Genomic DNA, 12,776 nt, shown 5'->3' with positions numbered 1-12,776 from the left:
TTTGGGCTTAAAAACTTCGTCATGAAACTCATAGCGGTTTTTTTTCTAATGGGGAAAAAAAAAAGCTGTCTGTCTCTTTCATTCTTTATTTTCCCAAAGCCAGTTCTTTTCACAGATCATGTTGAGAGAGCACCAAAAGATGCTGCCATATAAAAAGTACTCCCAAAATTTACTGAGAGTGGGTGAGAACTTGAAGAAGAAAGCAGAAGAGAGGATCAAAAGGCAAGATAGAAATATGATAAAAGAGACAAATCCACAACTGCACATCCTACCCCATCTGTCCTTCACTGATTCCCTGTAATCATCCTTAGCAGACTGGAAGGGGGAAGACAGGAAGGAGTTACCAAGTTGTAATTTATGTCTATGTACTGCTAGATTTACTAGAGCAGAGCCTAGTGGATTTGGCAAAAGGAAAGAAGCTAAGAATGACTCATCTTTTAGGGAAATTAAAATATGACAGAAAAGTACCTTCTCCGGAGTTTTCTTTTTATTTAAAAACACTTGTTTATTAGAATGCTTTTTGAGTGATGGTCCTCAATGAATTAAATTGTTGCACTGATCAGAACATTAATGGCCAATACATGGCAAGTGATTAAAGAAAAATCTTCCCATCTCTAAAGCAGTGTTGTCCAAAACAAAATCCTGGTTTCTACCAAAATATCAGTTGGAAGAATTTCCTATTTCAAGTATTCTGTGCCACTCATGTATCCTTTTACAGGTCCTATTGCATGCATCTGAATTTTGTAAATTGTTCATTTTGCAGATTCTCTCCTAAAATACATAGCACAAAACACTATGCAGAAGCTGCCAGCACAGTATTCAAAATAAGCTATGTACTTCCCCATAAATATCTGCCAAATACAGGCTTACCTTCAGATCTTGCAACAACCTTAGGTCATAACTGAAGAGGCTTTGTACCTAGCAGCCATCAGAGCAACCAACTTGTGGAAAGCTGAGAAAGTCAAGTTAAATCCTGTATTTGTAATACTGAAATTGTCAAAGATAACAAGCATATCTTCCAGGGTTTATTTGTAGACTGGCTTTGTGGTTTTTATTATATCTTAAATCAAAAGCTTTGGGAGGCTTTTCACACAAAGCATTTGAACAGTACACCCCAATTCTCTACAAGAGACTGAGAGCTTTAAAACAGGAAAAGCCAATATTCATTCTGTGCCTGAGCAGTTGCCATAGAGTGAAACCAAGGCCAAGGAGGCCTCCTTTACCAAGGAGGAAGACATTGAAAAGTTTTCTGTATGATCATACTTACAGTCTTTCAGCATAATTCAACTTCGTGCCCTGCAAAAAAGGCAGCCTAGGAAAGCCAGTGGAGATGCTCAGAACAGTTAGATACTGCTACATGTGCAAGGCTCAAAGGGATCCAGAATGCACTTCCATTTTAGTGAGCAACTGCTGCTACAGGTTTGGATTGACACTTTGGATTGAATGTGAGATGATGTTCCAGTATTCCAGAATGTACACTTCCTCCCAAAGCTGTTAATTCCCCGAAATACTCCTGTTAGTTATTTTTTCAAGTTTAAATTCCCACTGTCTTCTATTTGAGGTAAGCCAAGGATTGTATAAATTTTGTAAAAAAAATTTTGTAAAAAAACCCTACATTAGGTGTACATAACAGTAGTAAAGGGTCACTATCTAGTGTGCTTTTACGTGTTGTCTTTTCTCAGTTGTCTAAGCTCATGCCATCATTTTCTTAGCAAACCCTCATCTTGGAGTACAAAGGACAAGTAGTACCTGTAGGAGCCTTCTGTTTAAAAAACTAAGTCATATCTCCTTGATGTATGCTACAACCTCCTGAGGAAGGTGGCTAGGTATTTCTGGATACAGTTCAGGGGAGAAGATTGGCAGGAACAGCTATGAGGCTCTTTATTCTGGCCCAGAATTTCTCATGACATGGTCCTGAATAAGCAGGCCTAATCAATCTGGAGATAAATTGGAGCTGGACCCTTCATGCTGGCCAGGCTCATCCAACAAAATTAAGGTACTTCAGTGAGGGCTTGAAATCTGTAAGATCAGAAGAAATGCACTGCTGGGGGAGAGGGTGCAGGTGGAAAAAAGCAGCAACTCTTTAAAACCAAGTATTTGCATTAGAAAAGTAGTACAGGCATTAAGATATTCTACTTTAATCTATGTAATGCTAACTATGATCTGGATTATTCTAGAGCTCTGCAAAGGCTAGAACTACTGGCAGTAAAAATTGAACTTACCAGGCCTTTGGAATCACTTTCCAATACTCAATATACACAAGTTATACTTCCATGAATATTACATTTGCTTGCTTACTTCAAAACATATAGGAAAATCTGCTGTTATTCTAAGAAAGCCTGTGAGTATGTTACTTCATATTTTTTGGCTGCTTGTACTTGCTATAGACCTCTGCATTTACCCACTTATTTAGCATTAAGGCATTTGGTTCCAGACTACTCCGTGATGCAGCATTTTCCTCTTCCTATTAAGGCCAATATGGAAAAAAAAAAAAAAAAGTCCTCTTATATTAGTTACTGTTTTCAGACGTCCTTCAGAGCCAAGATGACGTGTGCTAAGATGTACACAGCTATAGGAGACATCCCACCCAGGAAACCCCATTTTAAGCCACTCAGTTTAGAATTATGTTCCAAGTCACTATCACTCAACCATGTACACTATATACCATGACCTCTTCAAAGCAAATGAGTGCAAAATTGTAGCAAGAGCTGTTTTATACAACTGGCATGCATTTCAGGATTAAATCCGTACTGTACTGACATTCAAGAATTTCAGTCCCCATACAGACTGAGATGAACAGCACTTTTATTTATTTCAGTTACAAGAAGAAAGACAAGTAAACCTTACAACCAGAAAGGCAATGAAGGCCTCATGAGCTTAGTGAAAACCATTTCATAATCTAGGCAATGTTATGATTTCTTGAGATCACAAAGAAAGCATACCCCCCTCTTAAACAACTTTTCCTTATTTCTGTAAGGATGTTTCCTGCAAGAACAGCACATTGATGTTAACAGAATCAAGAGGGACCAGCGATGTACAAAGCCTACATTCACCATCCCACCCCCCACAAAAGGTTTAAGTGTAGATATTATTCCAAAAAAGATTAACATGCAGTCATGATCACACCTAGAGAAGAGGGGAAAATTAAAGTTTGTTTTGAAATGAAGTCAAATCATTACTCATTAATGAAGTTAAACGAAGATAGTTTTCCACATGGCAGTGTACTTCACAGGTAAAGAAAACTCCCTTTATTTTAAGCCAGTGCTTATCTGACTTTTGTAGTAAAGAGAAAATAGCTTACATAAAAACTGACCCCCCAACCAAGCGCTCTAGATAAGAACTATGATGTAAGAAAAGTGCTAGAAACATGTGGGAGAAATCACTATACAAAGTGTCAAGTGCAACCCCCCCACCCTCGACCCCCTTGCCTAGAATTCAGTGTATTTACTGAAGTACAATAGAAAAGATGGAATTCAGGAGTGGTTGACAGTGGGATACAGTGCCACAGGTTGAACAATATCCACTAAAGGACAACCCCAAGCATGCATGTACCCCACCACAAGGGAAAGATGTGCTTGAGCTTCCCAACCTGCTCATTTCTGCAGTTAGCTCCACTATTATCTCCTTCCTCATTGCCAACATAATTCTTGCAGTCCTTTGAAGGGACCGCTTTAAAAAATGTCCACAATTCTGGATTATTTGACCAAAAAAATCATTTGGTATTTTTAAGAATACAGAGCTGGAAAAAGAAAATCTTACAACTCATGTCTTCTGTTGCTCTTTTAAGCAGTATTGGACCAAGAAAACATGAGGAAGTGCGAGACCAAGTACTGTTTCATCATCCTTCGCTGTCTGAACAATACAGCAGAGGCAGATCATAACTTCTTCAGTCAATCTCTAGCTGATCAGTTCTGGTGCATTTCACCTGTGCTTTATGTCAGTTCTCAGTCTCCCTCACTTAAGCAGTCAGAGATACATTTATTACACGGTACTCACAGTAAGTCTCGGAATTTCAGGCAGACCTGATAATTTCCCATGAGTATCCTTTTGGCTCAGTGAAGACTTTTGAGTACCTTAACTTACATTCATTCTGGAGGCAGCCATCATGATTCCATTTACCCAGAGAGCTATTTGGAGTGGGGCTGTTACCATCTTGAAATTTCAGTTTAAAGGTAACCAGTAACACAAAAGAGTACCTTCTGTATTTCCAGTGAAGGAGCTGAGAAAAAAAAATCTGTAAGAAACCATTGCTGCAATTTTATTTTAACAAAAGGGCAGATTTATTCATGTTTACAAACAAGTTTTAAAAACAAAAAGGAGAACATGTATGCTACCCACTAACAACCTTTCAAAATGCCAACAGCCCTCATGCTGCATGAAGGATTCTATAGATTAGAAAAAAATCACAGTTCCACTCACAGTTCACCAAGACAGCACTAAACTAACATGATTAGACAAAAACAAAGGACTAAGATTCTGATGTATTTTGATTTAATCCATTTTGCCCGAGATAACAGAAATATTTCAAGCAAGTTCCATCATGTACTGATGTCCTGCATTAAACAATCCTACTAAGTTCTGAACAAAAGTTATTCATTAAGTTTCTCAAAATTTTTAAAAATTAAACAGTTGTTTCAAAACCATTAAGTAGTAAATGTATTTAAGAAACTAATTAGGACAGAGGCCATAACTTCATTAGAACACCACTGCTCATGTTTTTACAAAGCATTAGTGTTATCTATTTGGCTATTAGTAGTAGCAATTTATCTACAATATTTAACAAGGTAAATTGCAGGCAAAATTTAGTACAGTTTCAATAGAAACACCCTTTTCCTGAAAATACAGCAGTATTTGAAGGACTAGTTTTTTTGGTTTTTTTTGTTTTGTTTTTCATCTTCTCTGCATCATTTATAAGGAAGCTTCCCATCTATGAACAGGAACAAAAAAGTATCTACAAACCTTGTAAACAGATCTGTATCATTTATAAACATAAATAATCCAAATTATTAACAGCCAACAGCAGAAATTAAAGTATCAATGCAATGATCCAGGGCCTCCTTGCCCTTCCCAGCTTTCCCCTCAGAAAAGGATCATGATAAACTAAAGCTCTGCTAACACACTCTTCAGGACCATTCTTAGTACAACAGATGATCCACAGGTCACTTATGCTGAGTTACTGTTTATCTGTCAGAGTTCATTATTACTCCCACCCCCAGAAAAGCACCCTCCAGTCTGGCAGAAAGCTTTTTTTTAAAAAAATAAATCTACATTCGTACAAGTGTTTCTTCTGTTGAAGTCCAAGACAAGAATATCATCTTGTCCATCATAATGTGTGAAGAGACCCAGTTTCAATTTCTTTACAATGCAGCTAGTGTGTTAACATTCAGCTTACAATCAGAGTGATGTTTCCAAACTATGTAGTGGGCTCCCTGGGGATGAAGAGGTAGCAGACTTGTTCTTGTCTGTTGTAAGGTGAATTCCACTGTCAACCGCATTGTTATTTCTATTGGGAGAGGGAGGGGGACTAGAGTTGCGTTTTGTTGGAGCATCATCTTCAGCATCAGTATCATCAATAAGGGGAATATGAGGCTCGGAGTCTTCTATTCTAAACTCAGGATGCGTCATAAAATTGTGAATTGAACTTCGTGTCTCAGGTTTCTCTAGCCCCTCGTACAAGGAGCTACGAAATGCATTCACCACTCGGATCTGTAAACAAAGAAAAAGTATTGTTAAAATGCTGCATATTTACTGATAATGGCATGGTTCTTATGAGTTTGAATCCACAAACAGCTAGACATGAGTGAATCAAATTTGTATGATGCAGTGGAACTTGCAATAAACTGTAAAAAATGAAGAGCATTTCAGTAGGGCACTGCCAGTGTACACAGTAGGAATAAAAATTGTGAAAGTACTGCAAAAAGCTGAAGGGCCCTAAAATTCAGACATGGCACTAGAGTTGTTTAATTATTTAACATGGGCTAAGCATTTTTCAGAAGTGAGGCCAACAAATATTTACTTATTCAAAAATTAAATAAATCTCTATGAGTGTTTTATTGAATATTTGGGTGAGATTGGAGGGAGGGAAGGAGGGGAGAGGCTGAAAATAAGTTAGGGGATAAAAGGGTCACTAATTCTCATGCTAGGAATTAGGATGTCAACTGAGTATGAAAAAGCCAAGCAAGTGTAAGCCAATGCCACAATGAACAAACATTTACGAAGTCATGCAAAAAAGGATACCGCTGTAACAGCTGTAAATATTCGAGTATATAGCCATTTACCACTCTAGAGAAAGCTCCTCAGTGAACAGTGCTTTGGAAACTTAAGGCCAGAACTAGGAAATTGAATACTGTGTTGTACAGTTTAGTAGCCAGGACAGGTTGTAACTTTGAAGAAACTACTTAAGTAATGCCAAGTACGAGAAAAGCAGGATGATCAGCCTTTGCTGAGTCTTCGATTTACATTGAATTCATGGACACAGTTCCCAGGCTGAGGACTGTTTGGCTGTTTAATATTTTTTGAATCAGAAAGCTAACAAAAATAATAAATAAACCTTTCATAGTTAAATTAGATACAAAAGAAAGTACAGCTTTATTTTGCAAATTGTGCATGTCCAGGCTGACTTGAATTTAAACTTTCCTGTTATTTGAATGATGAAACCAGCTGCCCATGCCCCCCCTTCTCCCATGCCTTGTGTTTCCCTGATCAACTAGAGAAATTGAGGATCCATTCTTGAACTGATAAAACAAGTAAGCTGAGGCAGAAGTCATTCACTCGTTTATCCAACACTTTTCCCGAGACAGTTTCCCCCTCCTGTTGACTCCTTATTCAATTCTCAACATCCCTACCCTGAGCAAGTCTCCAGCAAAGCAGTGTGAAATAGTGTTAAATAGTAAGCAGCAGAGCAACTCTGTAGTAAACAAGAACTTGCTGTTACAAACAGCAAGTCAAATTTAAAGCTTTTCTTAGCACATCCAAGATGACTTGTTTCAAGCTGAGAAACACATCATGACTAGTGCTTCCAGAGTTCCTCAACAGGAAAAATAAAGTGACTTCCAGGTGAGGGAATGAAGCTAGAAGGTCAAGCAGATCAAGAGCAGAGACTTCAAAACAGCTAAGATACACCTGGGAAGTTCACTGTAAACAGAGAAGGGCTCCCCAAAAGCAATGTCTTAAATCAAATTGGTTACATGGAACCACTGCACATGATAAAGTCTCATGTCTCAACTGTGTTCTAGAAGTAACATTGTTTCCCCACCTCTACTCCCTCAGACCACGTGCACAAAGAATTTTACTCCAAAGTGATTGTGTCCCTATTTTTATACTACAGGTACATGCTGAGCCCAATTAACCATGGAGGCAAGGGAAGAAGGCACAGGGAATAAGGGGAAACAGGGATGGGGCACATGATCAAGGGAGAGGACATAACTACCAGTAAGGGGAGGACAGAAAAGAGAGTGAATGTGCTGGAGAAAAGATTATAACAGCAGCTAGTACTTTACTGTTCATGGCATGAAAAGAATTGAGCACACTGTCAAGGAGTTGACGCATTATACAAGGTTTAAATAAGTCCAGCCAGCTGCCTAAACTGGACTGGCACTTACCAAGAAAATTAGCAGTGACAATACCAGACTGAAAGCTTGCAATGACTTTATTTAGCATGTTACATCCCACTGTGCCTTTTGTGTGGCAGAATGAAATATGAATGTCTCATGGGACTGTTTGTTCATTGCTTACAGATGAGAATCTAAAACATCAGCAGCAATGAAAAACAATATTGGCTTAAGAGGACAGCTGTAATTATCATAGAATATATGCATACCCACAATAAAGGCTTGGTGCCCATGCAGAATGCATACTACACAAGTGGACTAGACACTACAGCAAGCCCAGGACCCTCAGAGTCCACCCACAAAGGCAGAAATCAAACTTTCAGCACTTTAAAAGAAAGTGTTTTGAAGGCTCTATTTTCAACCACTCAAGATAATTAAACTAGAGGGATAACTATAAATAAATCATGTAAGTGAGGTGCAAACAAGACAATTTGTTAAGTGTAATTCATACTGTCATCAGGCCTTCCTCATATTAGTACCAGAATAGCAAGGAATGCAGTTGGCACTCCAAATCCTCCTAATCAGATGGCTGCTTAAGAGTTGCAACCTTACTTCATAGGAACTATTTTCCATCAAGCAGCTCCAAAATGAGACAATAACACATCTGCTTCCCATTAATCTATATTAGTTCTCAAAAGCTGCTCTTCTGGAGGGTGTAGCAGAAGGCTGTAATAGTGAGGATAAAAAACTAGTTCTCTGCTATGGTAGCTCTGTATCTGCATTGGTCATTTGATGCAATGAGATGCTGCAGTGCCTAGTAGATTCTGCTCAAATAGCAGCATGGAATGACATTGCTCTCTAGAGAATTCTGAATGTCTAATTAATGTTCTGGAGTGTAGTTAGGGATACAGGTTACTAATTAGCATTTTAACTAGGAGATGCAATCCTGTGCATCCTTAAGTGTTAAATCTACTTTTCATTTTGTGTTCTTGAGGCATGCAAATTTGTGAGCTGAGCTTCTCAGTATTACTGCAGGGAAATACCTGTCTTGACACCGGAGAACAAATACAGAGGTAAATACTTGTGCAAGCTCACACACAATTCTGGCTGAGCCCAAAAATAATAATAAAAATAAATAAATAAATAAAGTCTGAAGATTTCACCATTTCACTTAAGACAGCTCCTGAAATTAAGGGTCTTCATCCATCTGGTAATCTGAAAGTTTAAGCAGGGAGGGGAAGGGGGAGAAGAAGCCCTCTCAGAGTTATTTTAAAAAACCAATTATTTAACCCGTCTCTAGGAAGTTAGAGAAGAAAGTTAAACATGTATTAAGGTGGAAAACTCTGAACAAAGAATTTGGCTATCAGTATTCAACTACAACTACTATGCATCTTCTGGCTCCAGAGTTTAGGCCTACATCCAAGAGTAAATAAATCTCCAGCCTCTACAGAGAGGAAGGCTGAAACTGAAATGCCACTTAGAGCACAAGATAGAGTTGGTAGAATTGAGGTGAGACAAACTTCGCTGTCACTGATGGCTTATGAACTGCTCCCAGAAGAACCTAGAGAGGAAAAAGAACCCTTCAGATTCAAATGAAAGTTTTGCCATTTAATGCTTAATTTTTTTTCCTTTTTATATTAGCTAACTTGCATTTCTTCTGACTTGTATGCATTTTAGAAACCTTGTTTCGCCACCTGAATCCTGATGTTGAAAAAGTTGTTATTCAGTAAAAAAGGTCCAATGAAAGCAGAGATTCATAAAGTTCCTTACAGGCTACAAAGAAAATGCATTTAGTGCTCCATGTTCTAACTACATTCATAACTTCAACATACCGTTTGCTTCCAAATCAGCTTGCTTACTTAAGTATTGCTTGTACTACAGTGCAAGAGATCTATTTTTGTTGACCTGGGTCCATGATTATACAGTTAATTCACTTATTCAATGCAAGTCACCCTAAGAGGCATATACTCGAAAATTTACAACAGTTTTCCCTTTTTATCTTAAAACTCCCTCTGTACACAAATGGATGAAGGCACAGGATGTGCAGGCTCACAGCTTTCGCATTAAAGTCTTTTGTTGAAACTGTTCCACCTGTTCTCAGCCCTCTAAGAAAAAAAAGTCTTGAGGACTCCACTTTGTGGAAGAGCTCTATAAAAGCCTGAACGATGATTTTAAGTACTAAGGAGAAAATGAGAAACGTTAGGTACGTGAATTAGGAAATGTTAATTTCATGCACTTTAGGAACACACACTCACACCCCACAGTAGTAGAAGCAGTAGTAGAGGAAAACACTACATGTGTAGGGGTAGAAATATTTGTTACATCATGGTGCTGGCTGGCGATGGAGGGTTGCCGCCTTAGAGCCCCCTGAATGGTACTTCCACTCTGGAAAGCATTCACTACATCCATCTGCAAGGAATCAGAGATTGTGACAGCTTGCTCAGCAAGAGAGAGAGAGAACAAGAGAAAGGACCATCCCATCTATAACACACAAAAAGTAAAGAAAAAAAGGCACTTTTTAAAAACAGAGCAGATAAACAGGCAAGAGTTGCATTTAAAGCTGAAGAAAACAGAGGACCCTGAGGGATTACACATCCATCCATACCCCCTTTTGATAGTCTCAGTCACACCAGTTAGAACAGCCACCTTAGTCAAAAATGGAGAAATTTCCCTCATAACACCCATTGTATCCTACCTTTTTCAAGACCATACCTGAGTTTGTATCCTGTTTAGGCCCCTAAACCACAAGATCTGACCACGACGCAATTCTCTCTCAGCATGATCAATCTCTTCTACATCTTCTGCTAGTTCTTCTTCAGGAATCTCTTCCTTTTGTGTTCCATGACCAGCTTCTTTAAGGAATTTCAGTCGGCTGGTTGGAATTGTTGAAATCAACTAACAGTGGATGAAATACATAAATCAGGATTATTCTTTGTTTAACAAAAAAAAAAAAAGAGTAATACCAGTCTTAAGGCTTAACAGATATCCTGCATACAATTAGCAAAATTGAAAAAACTTAGTTACATAGACAGAATGAGTGCATCAATGTAGAACAATCACTCCAGCTGAATAGCTGCAAAGCTGTGAATATACTTACTACCTCAACCAAGGTGCGAAATTAAACTTGGACTAAAAAACAACCTTGCCAGGGACAAAGAATTCCACATTAACATTACTTGACAATGCCAGGAAGGAGCAGTACTGAAACTACAAAAAGCCATTAATCCTGTAGATTGTACTTTTATCTAGAGCTTTTACAGTTTCATCAGTTTGATGAGCATGACTTGTCACCTCAAGTGAGACCTCCATCAACTAAAGTAACCACAATTAATTCAGAATCACAGAAGAGACATTCATTCATTTGTGACCTGGGAGATATCAATCCATTTGCAAGGTGAGTGATGTTTCTGAAATTTTATGTATCTCAAGCCGTTACTTTGCTGCTTGGTGTATAGCAATTTATGTATCTTAAACAAAAACTACATGTGGTTAAGGGGAGTCATTTTTCGGTATATTAAATCTAGCAGATTCAGATAAATTCCAAGACTGCTTTCCTTGATCATTACAAACCTAGACCATTTTTGCAGCTGCAGAGGAAAAAAGTCTGCACCAAAAGCAAGATAAACAGCCCTTTATGCTGAAACTGCTACTATGAATGCTCCCAGCTCACACTTCAGTTTCTATTATTCTCAGAAAATTCAAGCTCTTTGAATTTAATGAGATGCTAGAGCAGCATGAATGGCAGTAGGGAAGCTTTGCCCTTGCAAGATACTTTGGGTCAAAGGTATTTCAAGCCATCTTGATTCTCTCCTAGGAGTCACCTCAGAGTGACTCTATTTGATTTTTTTTAAATAATTAATTTTCCAGAGAACCTTGTTAAAAAGCTTAGTCACTTTTAGAACATACATCTATGTATGTATTTACAACTAAAATTCATCCTACCAATTTTATGGTGAAACATGAAGTGTCTTTTACTTAGTGGAAGGAAAGAAACTGTAATGGAAAACTCTTCATGTGGTATGAAAAGTTTAGACAACTATGTCATTAAATAATAGAAAACTCTGTAGCTCTAAAGTTTCACGTAAATAAGCTTGCTGCTTACAAGCACTGTTGTGCATGCAATAGTAATGACACTCTGGGGGGAGGGGAAAGGAAATAAAAGTCCAAATGTAATGGCTTACTAAGTGGGAAGACTTTTCAATTATGCCACAATTATGCAAATAACGATTAAAAGAAAGTTGGTTTGAGTTTTGCTGCATTTCTTGCTACTCTGGGAGGTTTTTAAATCAAGAAAATACTGACAAATTTAGCAAATCTCATTTTTCAAGAAAACTTCTAAGCACCAAGTTAGAGATATTTTAACATTAGCGTGTTCATTGCATCTTGTATTCTTACCACATTTTCTGGTACTCATATCTGGCTGATATAATTTCATATTTAAAAGGTAACTACAGTTGCTTCTAGTTAAAAATTGCTAAACAAACCAGCCACAGGATCTAGTTATGAAATGTTAACAATTGACAACCTCTGAGGAATATTCAACTAAAGACTTTTTACATCTATTGAACAAGTCAATTGTAATTAATATTTACTGTTAGTCTTCATATATTCATATAGTCCACTTGAAAGATCTGAATGCTAAATACAGTGTGGGGTTTTTTTCCATTTAAAGTATACTGTTGCAAGTAGACATTTGGCATTTTGAAAAATCCTAGTTTACCTGGCCCCAAAGTAGTGTGCCCATGCCCAGGAAAATGGACCACAGCCACTGTTCAATTGAGAGTTCTGAGCAACTGAAAGGCTTTCCACCAAACTGCACAATAATTATCTGTGAAGAAAAACATAATTAAACATATATCAGTGACCTGTTGCTAGAAAATTCCCTAATGCTTTAAGATCACAACAGACCGGTCAGCAAGAGAACATGGGATTTCCCATCTTATTAAGCATATTCTTTCATTGTCTTAGCAGTTTGAGCAAGTTTCCAAACCTATGCCATATTCTTCCACTTTTCAGCATTTCAAGAACTACCCATTCATTCTTCAAATGTCACACTCATGAAAACTTGCTGACTCCTCAATTTTGCTTGAATTTTTTTCCCTTCATTTCATGATTACAGTGTGCATTTGATGCTACAAATGTACAGTGATTACTTTTGCTATGAACACCCCTCTTGGAACTAAGTCCAAGATCCAGAAATTTGTATTAATAGAATTCATAGATCCA

The 12,776-nt window shown here is 37.8% G+C and overlaps 1 protein-coding gene across 6 annotated transcripts in view; it reads right to left on the bottom strand.

Annotated features, from left to right (window-relative positions):
* Positions 1–2,788: 2,788 nt before the first annotated feature.
* ATP2B1 (ATPase plasma membrane Ca2+ transporting 1) overlaps positions 2,789–12,776 on the bottom strand; it is a 60,496-nt gene continuing 50,508 nt past the window's right edge. For 4 of the 6 annotated variants that reach the window (XM_030961119.1, XM_030961120.1, XM_030961117.1 and 1 more), the window contains exons 19-22: positions 12,271–12,378; positions 10,263–10,445; positions 9,873–9,959; positions 2,789–5,706 (exon numbers count right to left, since the gene is read on the bottom strand). In XM_030961119.1, the coding sequence (XP_030816979.1) occupies positions 5,395–5,706; positions 9,873–9,959; positions 10,263–10,445; positions 12,271–12,378 (690 nt within the window). In that variant the 3' untranslated portion in view covers positions 2,789–5,394. Of the gene's footprint in view, positions 5,707–9,805; positions 9,960–10,262; positions 10,446–12,270; positions 12,379–12,776 lie in introns of all 6 variants that reach the window. The other 2 variants (XM_030961122.1, XM_030961121.1) reach the window with 2 other exon arrangements.

Source organism: Camarhynchus parvulus, chromosome 1A (assembly GCF_901933205.1).
Source record: "Camarhynchus parvulus chromosome 1A, STF_HiC, whole genome shotgun sequence".
Classification (NCBI taxonomy): domain Eukaryota; kingdom Metazoa; phylum Chordata; class Aves; order Passeriformes; family Thraupidae; genus Camarhynchus; species Camarhynchus parvulus.
Note: the sequence above shows the minus strand (reverse complement) of the source record. Positions and strands in the feature narration are given on the sequence as shown.